This window comes from Crotalus tigris, unplaced genomic scaffold (assembly GCF_016545835.1).
Source record: "Crotalus tigris isolate CLP2741 ecotype Arizona unplaced genomic scaffold, ASM1654583v1 scf7180000024470.1849372, whole genome shotgun sequence".
NCBI lineage: Eukaryota > Metazoa > Chordata > Lepidosauria > Squamata > Viperidae > Crotalus > Crotalus tigris.
This window is the reverse complement of record NW_024100641.1, coordinates 294,628-322,129: the sequence shown is the minus strand read 5'-3', so window position 1 is coordinate 322,129 and position 27,502 is coordinate 294,628. Positions and strand designations below refer to the sequence as shown.

The window sequence follows — 27,502 nt, the reverse complement described above, 5'->3', positions numbered from 1 at the left end:
ACTGCCTTAGTAAACAGCAACCCCACCTTTGGTGAAAAGGTGAGTCACATTCTAAAGCCCAGAACTTTGTCCAAAGGCATGGAAGTGGGAGGGAGGGCTCCTAAGAGGGAATAGAGGATTTACTTCTTGTTTAGATACTGGGGATCATCCAAGTTCCTGCCATAAAAACCAGACAGCCTCCCTAAAAAAGGGAATGGAGCCGGTTGGACAAGATGCAATCTTGTAATTCTGTCTGATCTGCCTCCAGGGTCAGGAAAAAGAATCTGCCGCTCAATAGTTTGGCAAGAAAATTCTGGACCTTTTCTTTTCTTTGCTAAGCCAGCATCAGTTCAAACTCAGATTGTCCCCATCTCTCCTTGCCAAGGATGTCATTTGGAGAAATGATCCAGGCTAATTTTTCATCCGTCCGTTGATTCGGGAAAGCGAGAAATGCAGTTTTCAGAGGCTGGACTGGATCTCTCTTGAATCAAGGCTCAACCTCAAGATATTGCCACAATAAAAACTTCAACTTCTCTTACTAGATTACAGAAAGCTGAATTTCGGGTGGCCAATTCTTGACTGTTGATTGTTATGATCATCTGTGATCTCTGGCCTGGTACAGGGAGAACGTGGGTGTGGGAGGAAAAAGAGAAGGAAGGATGGTGGTGTGTTCAAAAGTGACCAATTATGATCCTTGTAATGGGCAGAAGGAAGTACTTTGAGGAGCAAGACGGAGAGGCATAACCAAGACAATGGTCAGACAAAAGACATCTGCATCCCAAGGCAGAAATGTAATTTGAGAAAGTGTCTCAGAGTTGATCTTCCCTAGTTCCCATGATAATAAAGATAAGGAGGGGGAAAGTGTATTCAGACCTGCAAGAAACTGTTAAAATAACCTTATAATAAAAGTAGAACTTGCTTGTATTTATTTGGTTTCCATGTTTGGCCTATCTTGGAGAGCTGACAGTCTTACTCAGTATGAGGGAATGTAGCCATTGCCCCGAAGGGGGAAAAAAATTATCCTTGCTCCAGGTTTAAAAAATTAATTGCTTGTGTTGATAAATAAATCATTAATTGACTTAGTGATTAATTGAGCAATCAGTCAGTTCAGTCAGCAACACCCAGGCCTAACTTGCAGAATGCCCTCCATCCCAGAGTTCAGAGTGGCACTGTGTTTTTCTTCCCCCTTTCAAACAGAATGACATGTTTATTTAATGGCGCTTTCTTTGGTTTAACTTAAATAAACATACATTGGAACTTGGGCCATTTTAGAGACATTGTCCTAAACAGCTTGTGTTTTTTTTACTTGGTTTTTTTATTTTTCAAACTACCAATTATCTTGACCGCTTTCATTGTTCTTTGCAACAGAGACTCTTTTTCACTGGCGTTTCATTAACCTTGAATCGCTCTGAGGGGCTTATGGCTAAGCAGCGGAATTAGGACACAAAATCAAATATTGTCAATAGGCAAAATGAAAGACCAAAGACGGGGTTGGATAGAATTGCCCTCAAGCTTCCCATTTTTATGTTTTGACTCCATGTCCCATTACCCAGATAGATGAAGAGATCCTTGCAACTGGCAGCATTTACTCTGGCAATAAACAAACATCCCCAAGCAAAAATTATAAGGCCAATGAGTCAAGTAGGGTTAGAAGTGGAGATAACTGGGAGATGAAACCAATAGGGGAAGATATTTTGCATAGAAGTAAAAGAAGCAGGTTTCAAAGAGCTAAGAGGCACGTTTTTTACACCTAGGTAGGAAAAACCAAAGGTACAAGGACAGATTAGGTGAAATCTGGCTCAAAAAAAGTAACTGTGAGAGGGATCTTGTAGTCCTAGTGGATGATCACTTAAACATGAGCCAGCAGCGTGTGGCAGTAGCCAAAACAGCGAATACAATCCTTGGTTGTATGAACAGAGGCATAGATTCAAAATTACGTGAAGTATTAATACAGCTTTATAAATCCTTAGTAAGACCACACCGGAAATACTGCATCCAGTTTTGGTTACATTACAAAAAAAAAAAAGATGTTGAGACTTTAGAAAAAGTGCAAAGAAGAGCAACTAAGATGATTAAGGGCCTGGAGACAAAAACATATGAAGAACGGTTGCAGGAATTGGGTATATGGCAAGTCTAGAGAAAAGGACTAGGGGGTGACATTACAGCAGTATTCCAGTATTTGAGGGGCTGGCACAAAGAGGAGGGGGTCAATTTATTTTCCAAAGCATCAGAAGGCAAAACAAGAAACAATGGATGGAAGCTAATCAAGGAGAGAAGCAACCTGGAATTAAGTAGAAACTTCCTAACAGTGAGGACAATTAAGCAGTGGAACAGCTTGCCTTCAGCAATTAGTGCTTCATCACTGGAGGTTTTTAAGAAAAGTCTGGACAGCTACTTATCTGAAATGGTATAGGGTCTCCTGCTTGAGCAGGGGGTTGGACTAGAAGACCTCCAAGATCCCTTCCAGCTCTATTCTGATTGAAAACTCTTCTGGGCCTGTATAAAATCGTGTTTGGCATGTTGGTATGTCTTTCCAGCATCTGTTAAGAGTTGCTGTTTGACAAAACTCTTGCATCCACACATAGAAAAATAGAAAGTCTGTGTTCATTTGTTTAAAGGGGAAATCAGGTTAATAAAAGAAACATGGAATCAAAAAGATTGCAGGCACTAAGAGAACTATCCACTTCCAAGCCACCTAAAACAATTAAGGAGCGCCAGCCTCGTTTTCAGAAGAGATTCAGATCCATCAGATGCACTTTCAGTTGGCACTCCAAGTTGAGCAAGGAAGGAAGGGAGAATGCAAACCCATCGGATTTTGCTCACTAAAGGTCTACATGGCAAGATCCTGTCTTTACCTCTTAGCGAAAGAGGATACAGCTCTGCACTTCCTTCCCAGCGATTCCATGGGCCCCTCCACCCATCCTCTGGCATTGTAGGCAGGACAATGAAGAGGACACAAAGGGCAAAGGGAGAGAAACATTCCTGGTTCTATTCTTTTTTTTATTGCTTCACAAATATGTGGGTTTCTTCTTCTGACCAAGGGATTATCTGCTCCACAAGTAAAGAAATAAGGGTTTTTTTTTTCCAATCTGAAGACCGAAACTCTTCAATTGGAGGCATGTTGTTTTCCTGGTTGGCATTTTTGCATCCCTATTTTTTGGGGAAGGACTCTTGAATTCCACAGTGGAGGAGGCTCCACCCAAGATATTGTTCAGACTTTCCAATGGAAAACCAGTGGAACAGCTTGCCATCAGAAGTGGTGGGTGCTTCTTCACCGAAGTTTTTTTTAAAGAAGAGACTGGACAGTCACTTATCTGAAATAATATAGGGTCTTCTGCTTGAGCAGGGGGTTGGACTAGAAGACCTAGATAGAAGGTCCCTTCCAGCTCTATTCTGATTGATTCAATGATCGGATGGAGCACTGAAGGTAGAAAGGAAGGTCAATTAAATGATAATTCCTGAAAATTGTATTTGGAGGTTTTGTACGCATTCCCCTTTATTGTGCCACTGACTTCAATGGACAGATATAAAAGGATTGACTTAGGAACCAGTGAAAAGGAAGAGGGTAGAGGACCTCAAATAAACAGCTACAGTAGCTACAAAGTGTGTGTGTGTGTGTGTGTGTGTGTGTGTGTGTGTGTGTGTGTGTGTGTCTATCCCAACCAGTGGAACAGCTTACCCCCAGAAATTGTGGTTGCTCCATCACTGGAAATTTTCAAGAAGAGATTGGACAATCACCTGTCTGAGATGATATAGGTTCTCCTGCTTGAGCAGGGGGCTGGACTAGAAGACCTCAAAGGTTCCTTCCAGCTCTATTCTGTTCTGTTCTATTCTATTCTATTCTATTCTATTCTATTCTATTCTATTCTATTCTATTCTATTCCCTATTCTATTCTATTCCATTTTCTATTCTATTCTATTCTATTCTATTCTATTCTATTCTATTCTATTCTATTCTATTCTATTCTATTCTATTCTATTCTATTCTAATTTTCTAGAGGATTCGTAGGACCACAGTTCAGTGATAAAGCACATACTTTGCATTAAAAGGACCAAAGTTCAGTCCTTGGCATAAACCTCAGAAAAACTCCCATCTGAAACCCTGGAGACTTAACTAGAAAGACCAGTCATCAATGTAATGTAATTTCCTCTAGCAGGAATGAGATCTGATTGTGCAAGAAGCATTATGGCCGAGGAATTAATGGTCCCAGAAGTGATGCTGAAGAATCATCAGGAACAATTACAAATAAAAGACTATAAATCTTGTCTTTCCAGGCATGCCTTAATCAGAACTTGGAGCTTAGCAGCAGACTTCTCCAAGTAAAACTGGAGAAGTTTATTGTAGGTCATAAAGAAGCCATAAATCCACAGATGTTTTCCTGAAAGTATGGGGAAATCAGAGTCTATATAGAAGTATGTGCTCCAGGAATTAATTTCTGGGCTTTTTCCTTCCATCTCCTCTTAAGGAATCAAGAGACATCTGATCTATGTTGACATAATGGTGCTTTCTGGCCCCAGATCTGCTAATATTTGATTCACTGGCTTCATTTCACATATATTACATAGGATTATTTGCAGCTGCAATCAAACGGACCCTGTAGTGCGTGCCTAGTTTGATAGATATACATATGGATCATCAAGCATAAAAATTAGATTGGAACAGCTACACTGCCATAAAAAACATGGAGCTATTAAAGGAAAAGGAGGTCCCCATCAATTCAATCTAAAGATCTGGCAAAGGAGAGGAATCTATATATCTCATCCTATCCTTAAATCAGGGATCCCCAACCCCTGGTCCGTGGACCAGTTCTAGGCCACAGCATGCCAGCAACCGGTCTGCACAAACAAGCAAAGCCCCATCTGTGGGGTGTAGGCAGCACACAAAACCACGCACCCTCTGGTCCACAGAAAAAACCTCTCTGCATGGAACTGGTCCCTGGTGTCCAAAAGGTTGGGGACCTCTGCTGTAAGTAACATTTCTATAGCTACTTGTTTTTTCTTCCTAACATTTTTCCAGGCAAGTGCAGGGTCCCTTTTTTTTTTTTTCAGATCAACAGGCTGTTGATCCAGTGGTTGCAACAAGAATTGACTAGTCACAGATTGTTGCTTGAGCTTGACATCATGAGCCGTGAGAGATTGCAAGGCCCAAAATCACTTGGCCAGCTTTTATGTCAAAGGCAGGTCTTGAACTCATAGTCTCCTGGTTGCTAGCCTGGTGTCTTAACCACTAGACCAAACTGGATCTACTTCTATACTACTATGAATTAAAACATAATAATGTCAGGAGACCCAAACCATGGGATGCTCAGATCCTATCACTAAGACTTTTAGCTAACATATTACACCTTCTTCGGCTATTGAGCCTGTGATTTATATTACAGTAGTGTCCATTTCTAATACACATTTGAGCATTTGGGGAGTCCTTAGGAGACCAGTCTGGGGAAACTGGATGGAATGGTTTTAAATACTGGCAGAATTTAGCTTAATTTAAATACTGGAGGAAGATTGCAAGAACACGAGCAAATGGTAAGACAAGAAGACCCAAACTCATTGGTAGTCTCACATTGAAATGAACAAGGACACACCGTCAATTTCGCAGCTTCTAAGATGGTTGGCCATGCAAGGTACAAAGATAGATAGGGAAATGACTGAAGCCTGGGAAATGGGCCCCGTTAACAGGAGTGCTGGTTTACCTCCAGCTTGTCAGGTACTTAGAAGTTGAGGGCTTGGCAGCACAAGGAAACAACAGCCAATCGCCAGCCATCAACACACCAGTCAACCAATGGGAAGGCATCATATAAACACGAGTCACAGAACAGCGCAAAGCACATATTCCATTCGAGAGAAGTTCCCTAAGATGGGCTCCAGCATGATCCAAATGCTCAGAAGAGTAAATTTCTGGTCCTGGCAACTGACCCAAATTCGATCTTAAATACGGGCTGTTTCATTCCCCATCCCATCCCAAATATATCCTAGCAGGAAATCTTTTTCCGCAACGTTGGCTTGGAGCTGTCTGCCCAACTATCAAGCTCTCTGCCCTGATTCAGTCATCACCTAAGCAGTTTTATTCCTATTTTTCACGTGAGCCAAAACTGAATCTTCCCAGACAACCCCTCTCCATACCTTGTCATTACCGATTACTCATTAGGTTAAAAATAAGCAACAGAAGGAAGGGGTGAAGAGGCACTAGAAAGGGGGAAAAAATACTGTATATATTCTTGCAGATATGAAGAGCCACGGATAAAGCGATCCTCAAAATTATTACGTTTTAATTTCCACAATTGGCTTATGGTGGTGCATTTTTCACCGCAATTATTACGTTTTAATTTCCACAATTGGCTTATGGTGGTGCATTTTTCACCGCATTTCAGTTAAATGTTTGAAGGCAGGCTTATATGTGAGTATACTTGGATACTTTAAAAAAAAGTAGTATGTGCAGGTAGTCCTTGATTTATGATTACAATTAAGCCCCAAATTTACGTTACTAAGTGAGAAATTTGTTAAGTGAGCTTTGCCCCATTTTAGGACTTTTCTTGCCACAGTTGTTAACGGAATCACTGCAGTTGTTAAATTAGTAACACAGTTGTTAAGTGAATCTGGCTTCCCCATTGAATTTGCTTGACAGAAGATTGCAAAAGGGGATCCCCCAACCCTGGGACATTGCAACCGTCATAAATGTGAGTCAGTTGTCAAGCATCCGAATATACATCACTTGACCATGGGGATGCTGCAGTGGTCATAAGTGTGACAAACGGTCTTAAGTCACTTTTTTCAGTGCCACTGTAAGTAAACGTTTAGTAAATGGTTACGCTAAATCAGGGGTAGGCAACCTTGGCTCTTTTATGACTCGTGGACCTCAACTCCCAGAATTCCTGAGCCAGCCATGTTGAGGGGAAAGGAAGAGGTTTCCAAGCTGAGCCATGCTGGCTCAGGAATTCTGGGAGTCGAAGTCCAGGAGTCATAAAAGAGCCAAGGTTGCCTACCCCTGCACTAAATGAACAGTTGTAAATCAAGGACTGCTTGTATATTCACAAATAAGCCCATCCTGCAGACAAGCTGATCTCAACTTCTTGGCTAAATCAGGGGTAGGCAACCTTGGCTTTTATAACTCGTGGACTTCAACTCCCAGAATTCCTGAGCCAGCCATGCTGAGGGAAAAGGGAGAGGTTTCCAAGCTGAGCCATGCTGGCTCAGGAATTCTGGGAGTTGAAGTTCACGAGTCATAAAAGAGCCAAGGTTGCCTACCCCTGCACTAAATGAACAGTTGTAAGTCAAGGACTGCTTGTATATTCACAAATAAGCCCATCCTGCAGACAAGCTGATCTCAACTTCTTGGGTATATTTTTGAATCTAAAATTCTCAGCTTTTCCGCAAGTATATATGGCAAAAAAAACCCCAGGTATTTACCTGTCTATATTTCTTCTTCCATCCATTACTATTTTAGGGTGAGAATGAAAACTGCAATTGATGAAGCTTTATTTATTGTGCTAGGAAGAATGTTGGGCATCTTGCGATCAGGCCAAAATGTTGGTAATCTTGCCCAGCATATCTCAAGAGATACATTAGATTAGACTCCAAATGGAGACTCGGGCACTTCATTATTGCAACCACAACTTTTTTTCAGTTCGGCTTCTCCGTGTTCTGTTATTAGAAGTTTAAAAAAAAAGTAAGAAATTATGATCCCGAAGATCTCTTCAGCCACAAAGCCCTCTTGTGATTCCAGGTTTTTTCTCCCTTTCCACCACTGAGTGCAACCCTTGTTTTTAAAATAGCTCATCTTGGTTTGGGATAGGAGACTGTTTGGGCTTCGGTGGAAACCGATGCCCGCAGATTCTGGGGTGTACAGATTAAGTTAGCTAATAATAACTTGTCTGAAATGCACAGCCCCAAACACTTTAAGATGGAAAACCTCACTAGGATTCTTGCTCAAGAAGTGGTTAAAAATGAAATCTTTCCCTTGGTCAGCTTGTTTTGTCTTGCTCAGCCTTCCTCCTTAGGACAGCCACATTACTAGCCCTCATCATCTAGGCAGATGCTTAGCCTTTCCAAAATGAATAGGACAAGAAAATTTTGCTGATGATGTTACCTAGTTTGGTAATGAAAAGTTCAGAAATTATATTGAAACAAGCTTGGAGAACAAACCACAGCCAAAACCTTTCCAAAATACGTTTGCTGCTGCAAAAAGGAAATGAGGAGGGCTTTAATCTAGAAGAAGAGCTCGAAGCTGAGACATCAAAAGCCATCAGGGATGCTCAGAATCCGTTGTATGCCAACGAGCAAGCAAGAAGCCATCTCCAATAGAATGTCCTATCAGATACTTCAGGATTGGTATTAACCATCCTCATCTTTGCCTAGTGGACTGTGGGAAAAGATAACCCTCAAACAACATACGAACTCAGAAGGAAAGAAGAAAATCCCCAGAAGATTCTAAAGCTGAGAAGCATCATCAAACTACAGTTCAGCCAAATCAAGGATCAGTGGGCTTCCTCTGGTAAATATCTATGGAGGTTCTCATTCATCCAGATCATGGTTGTCCCCAGGGCGCTTTAATTTTAAAGGCAGCTGGACTTGCTGATTTTTCTTTAAGACGTTTTGCTTCTCATTCAAGAAGCTCCTTCAGTTCCAACTAACTTGATTTCCCCATTAGAACTGAAGAAGCCTCTTGGATGAGAAGTGAGACGTCTTAAAAGAAAAAAAAATCAGTGTCTTAAAGAAAAACCAGCAAGTCCAGTTGCTTTTAAAATAAATGCACCTCTGGGACATTCCCCTAGTAGTAGATTAGAAGAGTGACCTTTTGGGCACCAGGGACCAGTTCCGTGAAAAGAAGTTTTTCCCTGGACCCCTGGCGTGGTTTCGCGTGCTGCCTGCATCCCGCCGATGGGGCTTTGCTTGTTTGCACAGCCCGATTTCTGGCATGCCAAGGATTGGTGCCAGTCCATGGACTGGGGGTTGGGGACCCCTGGATTAGAAAATAGAACAGTAGTTTGGAAGGGACCTTGGAGGTCTTCTAGTCTAATACCCTTCTCAAGCAGGAGACCCTATACCATTCTGGGCAAATGGCTGCCCAAACCTCTTCTTGAAAACCTCCAGTGATGGAGCACCACAACTTCTGCAGGCAAGCCATTAGACTGGATTTGGTCAGAGCCACTAAACCACGGGTCGGCAACCTGCAGCTCCGGAGCCGCATAGGGTTCTTTGAGCCTTCCCCTGTGGCTCCCAGCCTCCTCTGCCATTTGCAAAGAGAGAGACAGAGAGAGGCACTTGCACTTCTCTCTCTCTCTCTCTCTCTCTCTCTCTCTCTCTCTCTTTCTCTCTCTCTCTCTTTGTATGTGTGTGTAAAAAAGAGAGTGGTCTCACCCTGTTCGACCAGCCGACAAGCTTACTGGGCAGGGCTCCTGCTTTGGCTTCGTCTCTGCAGGAAGCAGGAAGGGCAGGAGAGAGCTAGCTAGCCGAGCTATGCTGACTCAGGAATTCTGGGAGTTGAAGTCCATGAGTCATAAAAGAGCCAAGGTTGCCTACCCCTGAGCTTGTTGGAGAACAGCTTGAAGCCAGCTTGCCAGGTGAGTAGAAGATCGGAGAGAGGGAGAGAGGGGAGTGAGAGAGAGAAAGAGAGAGAGAGAGAGAGAGAGGAAAGAGAGGGAGAGGAGAGAGAGAGACAGAGAGAGACCCTTTTGACATCTAAAATGAAGATAACACTGCATATATCCTTTTTTACCTTTATGATAGATAGATAGATAGAGAGAGAGAGAGAGAGAGAGAGAGAGAGAGAGAGAGAGAGAGCTTTTTTTCTAAAAAAAAAAAAAAAAAGGTGCCGGAACTCACACACGTCATACAACCCACCTTGCCTACCCTACAAGGTTCCATCCAAAAAAGGTGCTGGAACTCCATTCTGGGTGTTCTATGAGAAAAAAAGCCCTGGCTATAGATATAGATACACACACCTATAATAAAGGTAAAAAAGGATATGTGCAGTGTTATCTTCCTTTTAGATATCAAAAGGGTTTTGTGGCTCCCAGTGTTTTGTTTTCGGTGGGGAAGTGGGTCCAAGCGGCTCTTTGAGTGTTTTGGGTTGCCTAACCCTGCACTAAACGGTGCTGGTGCAAGCATTGCTGCCCACCTTGAGCCCATCCCTCGCAAGCAACACACAATCTTCACACTGAGTCACCTCCCATTTCCAGCAGCTTGAAACTAATGCCACTTAATTGCTAGGCACACAATCTCCCAGGGCCCTACTGCCAGCCTTCTAGGAATGACCGCCAGCCTATCGTGCAGCCGAGCTCATTTGCTAGGGAATGTTCCTTCTTTCTTTAATCTCAAACGAGGAGCTGAAAGGAAAACACACGATTATTTTCTCAAGCATGCTGGAATCCACTTGAATAAATAACAGTTCCAGAAATGGGGCTGCTAAAACAATAAACTTCCTCGGAGCTGACCCCAAAAAGCGATGGGGGTGGAGGGAATGCCTTCCCTCTGTCAGGAAGCAGGATGGAGAAGGGCAGGAAACCCCCACCCCTAAAGTTGATTTCTACCAACTTGCCACCCCTGACAGCAGAATATGGAGCTGGAAGCAGAAGAAAAAGAAGGGGGGGGCTTCTCTTACAGCAGAATAGGAAGCTGAACGCAGAAAAAAGAGAGAGACAGAGAGAAGAAAGAGAGAGAGAGAAACACACATACACAGAGAAGCTTCTCTTACAGCAGAATATGGAGCTGAAAGCAGAAGAAAAAGAAGGGGGGGCTTCTCTTACAGCAGAATAGGAAGCTGAACGCAGAAAAAAGAGAGAGACAGAGAGAGAGGAAAGAGAAAGAGAGAAACACACATACACAGAGAAGCTTCTCTTACAGCAGAATAGGAAGCTGAACGCAGAAGAAAGGAGAGAGAGAGAGAGAGAGAGAGAGAGAGAGAGAGAGAGAGAGAGAGAGAGAGAAGCTTCTCTTACAGCAGAGCTGAAAGCAAAAAGAGGGAAAAGAGAGGGAGGGGGCTTCTCTTTTTCAGCTCTATCTGTTGTTGTTGTTGTTGTTAAACCTCCAATAATTAAAAGCACATGCTTAAAGACTAACAGACAGAGTTCTGCATGTGGCGAGGAGCCTGGCCGATCCTGCCATCAAAACTATTTGGGAAAGATTTCGGATGTGGTGGACTTGTTACAATTCTAACCATTTTAAAAATAAAAGCTTTACTTGATGGGATCTCTTGAAATTCCCAGCCTCACACCTTTAGTATTCAGATCTGGATAAAGAAGATATTCTTGGTAGAAACTTTGGTCTCTTGGAAAATACACTTTATTTATTTAGCACTTTATGCTACATGAGGTTATTCATGCAACTAGCCTAGAACCAGCCTAGAACTTCCTGCCTTTGATAGACAATATGCCCCACAAGTCACAATCTGTAATATTTACCATCACATCTTATCTATACTTTTTTAAAGAAAGATGTCACACATTGGAATTAAAGTCTTCTGCTACATATGAAGCATGTATGATCCTTGCACCAAAAGAAAAATATCCAGGAACATTTGCTTTAGGACAAGCTGACAGAAAGAAGGAACTGGAGTTATTTTGTCTCTACTGAGATTAAACAAAATTTCTGTATGAAGATGCATTTGTAGGAAGCCAGTTAAGTGTTTGCTTAAGGAGGAGTATAATTTAGTAACTACATCCAACTTACTCTCAATAAAGATACATGTGCCGCCTCCTATCCCATTTGCCTTTTCTCTTTTTTTTAACTTTAATTTTCAGCAGATCACAAGTGTTGGCCAAAGTGTTGGCTATCTTGTAACAGGAAAAGGAAGTTTTGTGATCAGCATAAAGGCTGCCCAATTCATATTGGGCAAATCTTGTTTCTGATGCAAGATAGAAGAACTACAAATCTTTGTAGACCTTGAGAGAGGGGGGGAGGGAGAGAGAGAGAGAGAGAGTTATTATTAATAGTAAGCTACTACTCTTCTGGACATGCCGAACTACATTTTCCAAAATTCCCTGAGTTTTAAAGATGACTAAAGTATCACAAGCATCTGGATGAAGAGGGCAGTTCCATAAATAGGAGAATGAAGTTCTACAGAAAGTTTGCTGTGGATCTATCTCCATGGAGGTTTGAAGCCTCTGTGGTAAATTCAAATGTTCTGGTTGCTTCAAAATACTTCTTTGTGGTCTTAGGGACATGATGTAGAAGTACAAATAATGTGCTTGAAAAGATTTCCATTACATGTTTTTTTTAAAAAAAAAAACTGCGGAAAAGTATTGAATGTTAGAAATGGAAGAAACAAATAAAATTAATGAAAATGTAACAAATAGACAAATATTCATTAACTGCCTAATCCATTAAATTGAGCAGTTAAAATGAATAGAAAACCCATTCCTTCCTTCCTTCCTTCCTCCCTCCCTCTTTCTTTCTTTTTTCTTTCTTTCTTTCTTTCTTTCTTTCTTTCTTTCTTTCTTTCTTTCTTTCTTTTTCTTTTTTTCTTTCTTCCTCTACCCCAAGGCAATAATTGTAGAAAATACATGCAATCATCCATAAAACTTTTTAGGCAGGCTAAAATTTATTCTGCTATAATTCAGTATTGCTTTTAGTAAAGGCTAAACAAAGACATTGGAACGGAAAATGGTGAATCCACCAAAATTACCATGTTAGTATGTTTTTTTTTCTTTATAATCTAAACACCATTGAAATATACTATACCAATTTTCTCGTGCCAAGCATTCCAATAAAGACTATTTCTAGGAAAGTTGGGAACTGCTTGAAAGTAACATTAAAATCACAGTGTATGTCCTTAAAAACAAAGTTGTTTACGTGTGTCTATGTGTGTGCGTCATACTGTTTACTTTTGATGGACAGTTTATAAAATGTTATAAGGCATGTAAAATCAACACAGTGCATATTTATAGTTACTTTTTACTGAATCCTAGTTAGCAAACTTGCTACACCAGATCTCATTTGTGGAACAATGAGTTTGAGATTGATTTGAGGAAACTCAACTACATTATGTTTCTGACAGTTTTAAGCGTATCAACTGGAACAGAATCAGGAAGGGTATAATAGCCAAATAGAGACTGAGATTTTGCGTTCTTAAATTTATCCAGTGTAAAAAGTGCGTGGCTCATCCAGCATGCAAAAGCACATTCTAAATAATTGTGGACTCCTTCTCCCACTAAATCTTAAGCCACAGTTGACTAACCACAATAGCTGAATTCGTACAATACGCTAAGCCCAAATCCAATCACATTATTAATTAATAATAATAATTAAGAGCCGAGGTGGCGCAGCAGTTAGAGTGCAGTACTGCAGGCCACTTTAGCTGACTGTGTTCAGCAGGTCAGCGGTTCAAATCTCACCAGCTCAGCCTTCCATCCTTCTGGGGTAGGTAAAATGAGGACCCAGATTGTTGGGGGCAATGTAAATATATATATATATATACATTGCTTACTGGTGTACACCGCTTAGAGAGTGCTTGCACTTAAAGTGGTATATAAGTCTCGTAAATAAATAAACTCTTTAACCAGCCTTGCCCAATATTCACATGAAACAAACTAATGTTTAATGTATTGAAACCAAGGCACTGGAAATGTTGATTTTATTCTTCCCTTTCTTCTCAAAATATTCAGAGAAAGAGTTTGCAGAGTTTCATCATGGACTAACCACAGCTTGTTATGCTAGCCAAAACCAAACCAACTGCTGCTACAATGTTTTCTGGAAACAAGCCAGCTCCCAAACAATGTGTTCACTAATCCAGGGTCTGGAAAACCCTCCAGATGCTTTGGACAATAGCCCTCAACGTGACTCAAAAGTTGTTCAAGTCACTTACACCCTCTAGCTCCGTGGTGGCGAAGCTATGGCACGGGTGCCAGAGGCGGCACTCAGAGCCCTCTCTGTGGCACGCGCACCGTTGCCCCAGTCCTAGGCCTTCAGCTGGGTTTTATAAAACCTTTTCACTTTAGGCCTCCGCCACCATGTGCAAAAAAAAAAAGGTTTAATTAATTTCAACTTCTCGGGGGGGGGGGAAAGATCTTGCAAAGTTGGAATTGATTGGTTGAACTTTTCAGTCCCACCCAGTCTGCCGTTACCACCACAGCCCCGCCCACCCAATGGGCCACGCCCACCCGGCACCCGACAATACATAAGTGGGTTTTGGGTTGCAGTTTAGGCACTCGGTCTCTAAAAGGATCGCCATTACTGCTCTAGCTTGAACCACACATGAAAGGGATAAAGTCATTTTCATAGCTGGTTCCCATAACTTACTGAAGAAGGGAGAAAAGTAATACAAGTCCCTTATCTTTCTTGGACCTAAAATTACATCACAATGATGATAACAACAAACATAATAATTCCTGCTGCAATCCAACACCTTCTTTCCTATTTGCACACCTATATATTTCCTTCACTGGGATGCTGGGGAAGGGAAAAACATACAGAATTATCATTATAAGTGTGAAGCACCAGGGAAATCAGGAGATCCAGGCTATAAAGATTTATTGGAAGCCTAAGCTTTCTACAAGAATCTGAACCGTTAACCGTCAAGGGAAATTAGCAGGGGCTAAGAAAGGAATTCAAGGTGGGTTGGACTTAGATCTCTTACAGCACGAAGGGACTCATGACTGATGACATAAAAATAGAGATAAAAAAAAAACTTGGTCGTAAATAACTCTAGGGAGGTTTGTCATAACTTTGAACAGTCACTAAGCCATTAGTCATAAGCCAATGATTATCTGTAGTTTGCTCAGTGATTTTGTTTAATAATGTTTAACTTAAATAATTAATTGTAATTAATCACTTTTGTTCTCTGTATAAAGATTACTAATTTTGGAACGTTAGAATTAAGATTATTAATTTTGGAACTAACCTAAAATTAAGGAGAAATTTCCTGACAGTGAAAACAATTAATCAGTGGAACAGCTTACTGCACTTCCGGAAGTTGTAGGTGCTCCATCACTGGAGTTTTTAAGAGATTGGACAGCTATTTGTATGAAATGGAGAGAGAGAGAGAGAGAGAGAGAGACTGGTCCAAAGTCACTGAGCCACCGTTCATACCTAAGGAGGGTCTAGCACCAGTGGTGGGATTCAACCAGTTTGCACACTTCGGCAGCACTGGTAACTAATTTTTTTGTTGCCCAGGCCCAGACTGGACTTCCGGAAGTGGCATCCACACAGAGAACCGGTTGTTCACATATTTGAATCCCACCACTGGCAACAACCCTGCAAAGTGGGCTGGGCTGAAAGTGACTGACCCAAGGTCATCCAGTTGGCTTTGTGCCTAAAGCAGGACTAGAACTCACAGTCTCCTGGTGATTGGCCCAAAGTCACCCAGCTAGCTTTCATGGCTAAGGCGGAACTAGAACTCACAGTCTCCTGGTTTCTAGCCTGGCACCTTAACTACTAGACCAACTAGCTGTATGCTGATGAGAGTGAATTATCTGCTCCCTCTCCTCAATCAAAAATTAAGTGGGGAACAGAGGAATAACCAGACTTGTAAAGGAATAAACAATGAGAATAGAACGTTGGAAGCATGTCAAGGAGACACTAGGCAGAAAGAAAAGTTTGGAGCAGGAAAATAAATTGTAGCAAAAAGGTCAGAAAAATTGGGAGAGAAGCCATACACTGCAATTTTATATATGTCTTTTTTTTCCAACCTCTACATTTGTACCCCTCAGAAAATATGTGATTTTTCTGAGCCATCATGCTACAGGCAGAAATCAGGCCAGCTCAAAATTTCCACATCTGGAAAAAGTTTGAACTCATTCATGAGAGAGAATATGGCTGGTTCTGACCTTAGACAGCTATCTGTCTCTTGTTAGGAATACCGTACTTTTTCCATCAAGCTATTAGCACAGAGGTCAGCCAGGAAAGGAGAGGATTAAAATCTTGTTAATGAATGCCAAGATAGATCCTGCCAGCTCAGCACAATTGGAGCAACAGAGACTGCTGGCTACCTGTATGCTGTGGAGGTTAAAATGCTGGCCTATAAACGAAGGTGTCCTGATTTTAAACTCCAACTTAGCTAGCTTTGGGTAATCTTTGTCACAGCCTAAGCCACATCATACGGTTGTTTTGTAGATAAAATTGGAGGGAAGTGTATTATGTGTGCCTCCTTGAGCATTTCATGGCATATGCAGCAGAAACAGTTGCTAGGAGCTGTGGTGGCACAGTGGTTAAAGTGCAATGTTGCAGGCTAACTCTTCCTATAGCTAGGAGTTCGATCCTGACCAGCTCAAGGTTGACTTAACCTTCCATCCTTCCAAGGTCGGTAAAATGAGATCCAGATTGTTGGGGGCAATATGCTGACTCTGTAAGTCACTTACAGAGGGCTGTAAAGCACTATGAAGTGGTATCCCAGTCTAAGTGCTATTGCTAGATGTCAAAACCAGTGTACCAGCATTTTGAATAGCATTAGAAAAAGGCTGCTGAGTGACTGAATCAGCATACTTAGCTTTTTTGCAATAATAAAACTCAGAGCCTAAATAAGCCTAAAATTATTTTAGGAAATAATCTCATCTTGTAGTCAAGAAAAGACACCAAAACTCTAGTTCACGGGTCCCCAATCTCTGGGCTGCAGCCCACCGGTGGGCCGTGAGGTGTTTGCAACCGGGACACGGAAACAGCCAGCGAGAGCACACGTGCGTGTACCCGCTTGCACGCACAGCGAGCAAGGATGTGCATGCATACTCCATTTGCATGAGCGGTGGACACACGTGAATGCCACTCATGCAAATGGAGCTGTGTGTACGTGCGCACTTGCTGCCACTCGCGCGGAACCATCCCCTCTTCCCCCCCTCCACAAAGCTTTGAATTCTTCTTCAGTGACATCCCCAAAAATCTGATGCACCCTATGCTTTCAAGCTGATGTAGAAAATGCACCAAGACTATTGTATAGATTTTGAAACTGGCTTACAACAATGGATACCTCATTCCACCAATTCTACCCCCCAAAACCAAGAGAAATTTGTAAATTGTACTCCTACCCATTTTGTGTGCTTATTTTTGTCCAAAAAGTTAACGATGACTCCTGACCCACAGGGATGGTGAAGGAATTTAATCTGTGCAAATTCCCATACAAGCTGATTTGACTTGTGCTTCCTGAACTAAAATACCGACCCAAATGTGGTTATCTGATGACTTTTAAAATTCCTGAACATTCTGCTCATGTTCTAACACAGCTTGAGTTTAATGCAGCTTACTTCTTTCTGATATGGAAAAGAATTTTGTGCAGTGCCAAAAGCGTCTCTTGCGTTTTTTTCCCTGGCTGTTCTCCTTTGATTGGAAGAAAAGGAAGGGTGTGTGTCTGCGTGTTTTCAGAAGAGAAATAGAGGTTGGATCTTCATGACCTTGTTTAGTTATTGGATAGATCAGTGGTGGCGAGCCAATGGCACGCGTGCCAGAGGTGGCACTCAGAGCCCTCTCTATGGGCACGTGTGCCATGCCCCGGAGATGGCAACCGTCCTCTTCAACCGGCCGCCCACTAACTCCCCGAGGTCCCACATGGCTGGATGAATCCCAGCACCCATGCGCTCGCTGGCCTCTGTGTGCGGGGGCCGATAGTGTCAGGCAGCAGCCACCCTGGCCCCTGCCTCGCCTGGCTCTGCGACAATGGCACCCCCGCCCCACCCTGCCTCATCTTGCCTCGCCTCACCCCACAGGACGAGCCTCCTGCCCACCACCCCATCCACCAGAGACCCCCTGGATCTCCCCCAACCCTGCCCAGCCCCCACAGGCATCTCTCCCCAGGAGCAACATGGAGCTGGCCACGTCCACCCTGGCCACACCAACCCATCTGCCATGACCACCGTAGCCACGCCCATCCAGTGGACCACACCCACTCAGCGGGCCATACCCACCCAGCACCCGGCGATATATAAGTGGATTTTGGGTTGCAGTTTAGGCACTCTGTCTCTAAAAGGTTCAGCATCACTGAGATAGATAAATAAAATATGGCAATTTCATAATAATGCTTCTCCCTCCTGCCTCCTTGACCTCCTATACTTCCATTAAACCCAAAGCAATAACACAGTTTTCAGGTGGAAAAACGTGAACAGCCAGAGAAGCTGGAGGCTGAGAGGATGCAACAGAAAACACGCCCAGGAATGGTATCCTTTGCCACTTTACAAGAGTCAGTCCCAAACCATCTTGAACAGAAATTAAAAAGTCTTTCTCCACCATCCTGCAAATGAGACAAAAAAACAAAACAAAACCCCAAGAACAACTACAAAATAAAACAAAGGGGGGAAACTTGAAAAATTGCAAGGCAAATTCTGGAGTAGTAATACAGTCTTAAAGCTAAACAGCTTTTTTGTTTGTGAAAAGGTGACCTGCTAGCCCCCAATATTTGCGGGGCTACCACAAAGAAGAGGAGGGTCAACCTATTTTTTCCAAAGCACCCTAAGGCAAGACAAGAAACAATGGGTGGAAACTAATCAAGGAGAGAAGCAACCAAATTTTATGACAGGGAGAACAAGTCATCCTTGGAATGGCTTGCCTTCAGAAGCTGTGAGTGTTCCATTGCTGGAGGTTTTTAAGACGAGACAGGGCAGCCAACTTGTCTGGAATGGTATAGGAGCAGTGGGTTGGACTAGAAGACCTCCAGAGTCCCTTCCATCACTGTCGTTCTGTAACTCATCTGCAGAAATGCTCCTTGACGAGCTAAACTTTCCCCAACAGTTTGGAAGGACTTTCTGCTGGAAAGATGCAATGAAAAAGAAGGACCTGAAGCAACAAAGAACCAGAAGCAGAGCTGAACTTGACCGTCTGAAGGGGGAGTCCACTGTGCTTTCTAAGCGCTATGTTCCAGGCCGGGGGTCTCCAACCCTCGATCTGTGGACCAGCACTGGTCCACACCATGCCAGAAACTAGTCCGTGCAAACAAGCAAAGCCCCATCCGTGGGATGCAGGCAGCACGCAAAACCCCTGGCTCTTCCAGTTCATGGAAAAACCTCTCTCCACAGGGTCAATGGTGCCCAAAAGGTTGGGGGGGGGCACTGCTCCAGGCCATGCAACCTTGTGCAGAAACAATGGCAAGGGTTGAGCTGCAGCCCTATTCTTAAGCAAGCTTTACATCACATCTGGCACGGAGAGCCTTCTTTATTTCAGGAAGATATTGCTGGATGTCCCGTTGAGCCAGGATCCAATTTTACAGACTCCGTGACAACATTCCACTATATAAGTTGGAGCCTTGTTTGAATCCTGCGGCCTCATTAGCAAGCTGCAAGAAATTCAGGAATGTCTCTCTCTCTCTACCCCCCCCCCCCTTTCCAAGTTTTGCTCCTGAATGTATTAACTTTCCATGCATCAAGCTGAGTTTGCCGTCTGGTGCCAGAAGTCAGCTGTGATGTTTCCCTTAAAGGTTAGAAATGCACTGAAAATAAGCCCACAAGGGGGGGACTTGCTGGCATAAGCTCTCTTTCCTCCATGAAAAGAAAATTGGCACAACGGTTTGCGTTTTATGAAAAGAGGCTTGCCTGCCCCTCCCCGGCCTTCCCTTTTTTTTTTTTTTTTGCAAAAAGCAGAATCGTGTTCTTTGGACTTGGATTATACACAATCCTCAGATTTCAAAAAGGGAGGGAGCCAACCCATAAAAGTGTCATCTTTAAGCACAGTGCAAGAGCTTCAGGCACAGCTCTGGGATAGCGCAAGGCTCCATTATTAAACGTTTAAAATGCAATGGTTGACCTTTCCTCTCGTTCCAACCCAAGATGGTTAGGCCAGTGATGGCGAACCTTTTAGAGACCGAGTGCCCAAACAGCAACCCAAAGCCCACTTATGTATCATTGGGTGCTGGGTGGGTGTGGCCCATTGGCTGGGTGTGGCCCATTGGCTGGGCGTGGCTGTGGTGGTAACGGCAGACTGGGTGGGACTAAAAAGTTCAATCAATCAATTCCAACTTTGCGAGATCTTTTTTTTTTCCCCCAGAAGTTGAAATTGATTGAACCTTTTTTTTTTTTTTTTTTTGCACACAGCAGCAGGGGCCTAAAGCGAAAAGGTTTCATAAAACCCAGCTGAAGGCCTAGGACTGGGGTGATGGTGCGCGTGCCCACAGAGAGGGCTCTGCGTGCCACCTCTGGCACCCGTGCCACAGGTTTGCCACCACTGGGTTAGGCTGACATTGAAACTGTAACACAGGTTGTCCTCGACTTACAAGCACAACCGTGCCCCAAAATTTCCATGGCTAAGCAAGACATGGTTAAGTGAGCTTTGCCCCCATTTTACGACCTTTCTTGCCACCGGTTGTTAAGTGAACCTGTGTAGTTTTTAAGTTAGTAACACGGTCGCGAAGTGAATCCGGCTTCCCCATTGACTTTGCTGGTCACGTGATCTCAAAAGAGAATCATGTGACACCTCCCCCCCCAGGGACACTGCAACAGTCATAAGTACATGCCAGTTGCCCAGCGTCCGAATTTTGATCATGTGACCATGGATATGCTATAATGGTCATAAGCGTGCAAAGTGGGCATAAGTCATTCGTCTTCTGTGCCATTGTAACGTAGAACGGTCACTAAACGAAAAAAAGACTATCGGTAGTGAATTGTAGTAGCAAACAAGGAGAGAGTTTGGGGAGCCGAACAAGACCGTTCAGAAATGGGGGACATTTACATCCAGTCTTAGGATCGCCACTTCTATTATACATTAAGGGGAAAAAATCCACTTACAGAATGCCTGTTATTTATCAAAATGGGATCATCCAAAGGGTTAACAGCACATAGTGGGGATTTGCCTCACACCCCAAAAAAGTGAACATGGGGAAAAAAAATATAAAGAAAAAATATATACTATAAAGAAATATAAATATACAGAAATGTCAAGGGGTGGATGGGTAGAGAGGGAGCTACATTTCCTTTAACTGGGAGTGGTATAAAATAATTAAGACATCACACTGCGACTGGGGAGTTTCACATTAACTCTTAGCCACATCAGATGGCTGAAATAACTCTCATTGTCCCTCAAAATTCTGTGCTGAGCTTTACCTAATAGGACAGAGACTGTCCAATGAGCTAGGACAGTGGTGGCGAACCTATGGCACGGATGCCAGAGGCAGCACGCAGAGCCCTATCTGTGGGCACGCACACCGTCGCCCCAGTCCTAGGCCTTCAGCCGGGTTTTATAAAACCTTTTTGCTTTAGGCCTCCACCGCTGTGTGCAAAAAAAAAAAAAAAGAGGTTCAATCAATCAATTTCAACTTCTGGGGGGGGGGGAAAGATCTTGCAAAGTTGGAATTGATTGATTGAACTTTTTAGTCCCACCCAGTCTGCCGTTACCACCACAGCCATGCCCACCCAATGGGCGACACCCACCCGGCACCCGACAATGCATAAGTGCGTTTGGGATTGCAGTTTGGGCACCCGGTCTGTAAAAGGTTCGCCATCACTGAGCTAGGATTAGCTCATGTGCAGACTGCTATATATATATATATATCCTACATTTGTGAACATTTGTCCATTGATATATTTCCTTAATTTATTCTGAGACTGCATGCTTCTATCAGAGCTGGCCCGTTCCACTCAGTAACTCCTGCAAGTTATAATCAACTCAAAAATAAATTCTCTGCACATTATATTAAAGATAAACAGTAGAGACACCATAAAACGGTAAAAATCATCTCAGCATCCAAGCCTATGTATCATCAAAGAATGACTCAGGATATGGCTCATCCTCTTCAAAACCTGCCAGCAAAATCAAATTACTTTTACGGGCAGAAGGCTAAGTTACATATATCTAGATATTTAAAAAATGTGTTTTTAAACTTTTCTCAGAGAAGATCAGACTACAGGGTTGGAACTGGACCCAAACTTCAGCAAAGCACATATGGAACTGTGTCAGAATATCTCTGAATACATGCAGAGTCCTCTGTTCCTGAGAGGTGGGTACTGCATGCCAGTTTAGATTAAGAAATTGCACTCCAATTTCCATCAATCAAAGCCAGCATAATCAACAGAGAGAAATGCAGAGTTGGAGCTGAATAACATCTGGAAGGCCACATTTTGCCAACTCTGGATCAATGGAAAAAGCATCCAGGATGCTAACCTTTTCCTTTCACAGACCAACCATTAAATACAATGAAGAAGGACTAGGGGGGACATGATAGCAGGATTCCAGTATTTGAGTACAAAGAAGAAGGGGTCAACCTCTTCTCCAAAGCACTAGAAGGCAAGGCAAGCAACAATGGATGGAAAGTAATCAAGGAGAGAAGCAACCTGGAATTAAGTAGAAACTTCCTAACAGTGAGAACAATCAACCAATGGAACAGCTTGCCTTCAGACATTGTGGGTTCTTCATCACTGAAGGTTTTTAAGAGAATGGACAGCCATTCGTCTCAAATTGTATAGGTCTCCTATACAATTTGAGCAGGGGGTTAGACTAGAAGACCTCCAAGGTCTCTTCCAGCTCTAGTCTGAGTGAAGTTGGCATGCCCCAGCCAACTTACACCAGCCCCTTCAAGTTGTATTTTATTTTCCTTCTAATTTATTAATTAATACATTGAGAGCAAAATCTAATACAGTTGGAACACATAATGAGAAATAAGAGCTTTCAAGAATTAAGAAAAGATATTTAAAATTGTGTTGCTGATTGCTGTAATATTGAGCAATATTATATATCACCTATATATATACGCTCATATCTGTAATTCTCATAATGAACTGAAAAGATATTTAACGTTTTACCATTTCCCTAGCCTAGCCAGTTTTGTTTTTCTTAAATTCTTTCATGCAAACCAGGGCTACAATGTTTCCAGTTCTATTAAGCCAACTCATTCATGACAAGCAATCATTGTAACCTTTCTCAGGCTAGAAACTTGTTTCACTCAGCCCAGATGTCTCCCCTCCAGACCTCAGACCCCCACAGCCACACACACACCCCACACACACTTTGCAACGTGCAGCAATCCAGTGCCTTTTGGCACATGCGTAGAGTAACAATCTGCCAAACACTGTTCATTTGCTGTACTGGGAAAATATCTCTGAGAAACACATTCACAATGGCATTAGTGTTTTTGATTAGAGAAAAACAACAGCAATATCCACATTTATGGCTGAGTGGAAACCCCTTATACAGTAGACGTTTTGCATAAAACTGAGAGAAAATGAACTTATGGTTTGTGATTCTGCTGAGTAGGAAAAAATACTGGATTATAGAAAAGAGTGAGCTTTCTTTGGTAGCCATAAAGAGACTTTTGTGATTGTACTTATATTTGCTGCAAAGGAAATCAGACACTTCTATTTCTTTCTATATTTTCCTGCACTTTTGCTTTTTTTCTCTTAGTCTTTCTTTTTGCATTGCTTTTTATTTACTTATGCTGGTTTTTATGACTTATAAGAAACTTTCAATAAAAATGTAAAAGATCGCAGCATTGGTGGATTAGATTGACTTCCAAAGATGCACAAAATAGCCTAAGTGGGCAGATTTTAGACGCCTGCGCAGAACTCAGGGGCAGCAGCCAACCGTTGAATGGAATGGAAAATGAAAGCATGCAAATCGGGACTAATTATGTTAACTCTTCAAATAGGGGTGCCTCCGCTTACTTCGACTTCTTCAGGGACAGATTCCCCTTCTCACTCAAATCTTCAGCCAGGCTGGGGATAAATGTCTAGGATTCACAGAACCGAATTCCCTCTTCCCCTTCAACACTGCAAAGCTGGCCAGCTGCATTTTAATGTGAAGACACGTGTACAGCCTTCCGTAGGGCCACCCCCCTCCCCAATTCAAACTCCTTAACATCTGCGCTTAAGGCAGAGCTTGACACATGGGATAAAACGGCATCGAAGTCATAAATACTCGAGTCCATTTCTAAGCTGAGGCGATCTCCAGCGGTTTTGGACTACAACTCCCATGAGCTTACAGTGGGTTTCCAAGTCCTAGGAAAGAGACGGGGCTTTCTTGCACACAAGCGGATTACTTAAGGGACAGTTTGGCACAATTTATTAAGCCCTAAATCTATTCTAGAATCTTCTAGCATTGATCCAAATCAAGACCCCCTACGTGTCACGCAGCGTATTAGCCAAGCAAAGCGCATTAGGACTATTGTGTTAGATCGGCCGATTCCCACAACCAGCGGGATGCGGCGCCCGTGTTAACGTGCCGGGCAAATCTAACCAAGGTGCCTTTCTGCAGGCTGCATCCTGCGTCTCTAGCAACTAATCCACTGAGCGGGGAATGAGCCTTGTACGACGGCCACTAGCAGCGGCTCTCGCGATCCGAGTCCGGCGCGCTGTCCGTCGGCGCGGGGCCGGTGGCTCTGCTGAAAACCGCCCCCTCCCCACCCCTTCGAGTCCCGGCTTTGCAGAACAGGGAAGCTGCGGCCCATAAGCCTCTGGGCACGTGCAGAGCGCGCAAACCGCTTCGAGGGCTGCAAAGCGCGGGGGTTAGGCTCAGCTTGCGCGGGTAACCTCTGAGCGCGCGCAGAGTGCAGAGCGCAAAATAGGCCGCCCCACCCCGCCCCCTAGCCTTTTCCCACCCAACCATCCCCTGCCGCCCAGCCCCCCCCCCAGTTCCCAAGCCTGGCCCGCGCGACTCACAGAGTGACGGTGTCGTTGGGCAGCAAACGCGGCGCCGGCGGCTCCCTCAGCTCCTCGCCGCTGCAGCTGACCCGCTTCCTGGCCGGGGCCAGCCCCTTCGGCCTCTCGCCCACGCACTTGCAGCCGCGCAGCTGGAGGGGGCAACTGCGCGCCCCGCCCGCGCCCCCCAGCGCGGCCAGCAGGAGCAGGGCGCCGGTCCAGAGCATCCTCGACGGCGCAGGCTGCCGGCCCATCCTCAGCCCATCCTCGCCCGCTGGCCGCGCAGCCTTCGCCGTCCGCAGCGCCCCGGGGACCCGGGCAGGTCGGGCGGAGGCGGCTCCCAGGGGCCCCTCAGGCTGGCCCCGAAGGCAGCCCCGGCCGAGCCGCTTCGCCTGCCCGGAGCTGGGCTGTGCCCGCCGGGGCTGCGCCTTGCATGGCCGGGCGGGAGCGTCGCGCGCGCGCGGGACGAGGATGTCCGGCAGCCGGAGCTGCTCGGCGAGGGTTGGATCTGGCGGCTGGGGCTGCCGTCAGACGGGTCCCTCCCCTCGATCGCCCGCCTGGCCGGCCCGGGGCTCGGCCACGGCCGGGCCCTAGCGCCTCCCGCTTCGGCGCTGGCTCTCGGCCCTGGAGCCGCGGAGGGCGTGCGGGCTCGGGTGGGAAGCGGAGCCCCGGAGGGGTGGGGAGGTTAACGGCGGAGAGTCGAGAAGTCCCCCCTCGGCTGGATCCTCGGGAGTTTTTGCCCAGCGGTTGAGGCTGCCTCCCCGTCGCTTGCTTGAACGGCGCTTGTCTTTCGCGATCTGGCCTTGAGCGCAGCTCCGGGAAGAGAAATTGGAAAGAGCCTTCGGGACTGGCTGAGGGAAGATTCCCCCCCCCCTCCACGAGATGCCCTCCGAAGGGGCTGGCCTGACTCGCACGTGGGTCTTCTTCGGATTTAGCTGTGGGTTCTGGGCTAGGCTCTGTGGTGGATTTTGGTTGCTGGTCCCCTAGCTCAGATATGTCAAACACAAGGCAGGGGGGTGATGCACCCCATGAAGTGGTTTCATGTGGCCCGCGAAGCCATCCTGGAAACAGGGAGGGAACGGCCCCCTCTGCCTTGGCCCTGGCCCAGGCCGGCCGGGAGCCAATGTACAATTTTGTGGTGGCCCTCTGTGCTAAAACACATTCAGTCTTAGCTCCACAAGGCCATCTGGAAACAGCCAGGAACCAGCCCCTGCCGTGTTGGCCCTGCCCTCTCGGTGCATGCTGGAGAGGTGTCACCCTTTGTGAGGAATGAAGAAATGCACCATGCCTTGGCGCTTGCCTCAGTTCCCCCCCCCCTTCTGCCAGAGACCCTCAGATCTGTCCCACTCCTGCCCAGGCCCCCACAGGCACCCTTGACACGAATGATGTAGAACTGGCTACGCCCACCCAGTAGGCCACACCCGCTCCATCCACGCCCACCCAGTAGGCAGCACCCACTCTGGCCACACCCACCCGGCCCCCCAAGGGCAACAACAATGCTGATGTGGCCCTCAGTGAAATTGAGTTTGACACCCCTGCCCTAGCTGGTGGGCAAATAAGATAGCAGCAGTAGCGCTAGATTTATATACCGCTTCACAGTGCTTTACAGCCCCAGAATAGTGACCTTCTCCAGTTCATTTGAATGACATGAGTTGGAAGTGACAACAGTGGAACCTAAACACTGTTATGCACATATTATTGCGGGAGTTTTGATGGATCACAATCCACCCGACTTAGAAGTACAACCAGGTGGGTCAGTGGTGAAACTCAGTTAGATGCTTATGTCCCATAAACTGTTCGAAACACAGTCTAACCCAAAGTAACAGATCTGTGCCCTTTCCTGTCTAAATGACCTCACGAGGAATTATTTTTATTTATGTATTTGTATCCTGTCTTTATTATTTGTTCTACAAATGACTCAAGGCGGTGAACCTACCAAACACATCTTCCTCCTCCTATTTTCCCCATGACAACACCCCTGCCAGGGGGCTGAATGAGAGCGACTGGCCCAAAGTCCCCCAGCTGGCTTTCATGGCTAAGGAGGGACTTGAACTCACAATCTCCTTCTTTGTAGCCTGATACTTTAAACCAGTGGTTCTCAACCTTTCTAATGCCGTGACCCCATAATACAGTTCCCCATGTTGTGGTGACCCCCAAGTGGGTGTGGCCACCAATAAGAGGGAGTACGACAGCTAGGGAAAAGGGAACAAAATGGTGGACAGCATGGTTTGGCGACCCCCATGAAATGGTCGTTCGACCCCAAATGGGGTCCCGACCCACAGGTTGAGAACCACTGCTTTAAACACTAGACCAAACTGTTCTTACAAGTCAAGTCTGACCTTTCCTGGCTCCGGATCCTAGATGTTGGTTCGGACAGGCTATCTCCCAAATGTCCACACATCCCCCACCCCAAACCATCCAGACTCCACTCAGCTGCACTGTTTCCTTTAAGTCTCAAAACAAGTCAACCTTCCACAGATCTGAAGTAGATGGAAGTATGAAATCTGAGAGCCACGTCTTAGTTCAAACACAGCTTCCCAAAGGGGCATATATAGACCGGATTGCTTTCAACTCCTTCCAAATGCTCTCCTGTCTGTCCCAGGGAAACACAATTCCAGGCCTTCGGAACCGTTCTTTGATGAAGGTAAACAGAAAGGTGACCTAACCTGATGCTGTCATAACATCTGTCAACCCAATTACCAAGGGCTTGCCTTGCTCCAAGCTAAGCTGGTCAGAAACCATGCTGGGTGTATTCACATACCAAGTTCCGCTCCCGGAAAAGACGGCAACGAGGACTGTGCTGTGCCATGCAGGGGAATTAATCATTTGTAATTGGGTTACTTTGCCTGGGGGGAGGGGGGAATCACCCCATCTTTCCAGATACACGCAGTCCTTGACTTACATCAGTTCACTTAGTGGCCATTCAAAGTTACAACGGCGCTGAAAAAAAGTACCTTGTGACCGTTTTTCACGTTTATAACCTTTGCAGCATCTCTGTGGCCATGTGATCAAAATTCAGAGGCTTAGCAATTGGCTCACACTTACGACGGTCG

The 27,502-nt window shown here is 44.8% G+C and overlaps 1 protein-coding gene across 1 annotated transcript in view; it reads right to left on the bottom strand.

Annotated features, from left to right (window-relative positions):
* The window catches only part of ADGRA2 (adhesion G protein-coupled receptor A2), an 88,815-nt gene extending 63,336 nt beyond the window's left edge, over positions 1-25,479 (bottom strand). Inside the window, exon 1 of the mRNA XM_039332949.1 lies at positions 24,471-25,479. Coding sequence (XP_039188883.1) covers positions 24,471-24,703 — 233 coding nt within the window. The 5' untranslated portion in view covers positions 24,704-25,479. The remainder of the gene's footprint in view (positions 1-24,470) is intronic.
* Positions 25,480-27,502: the final 2,023 nt, after the last annotated feature.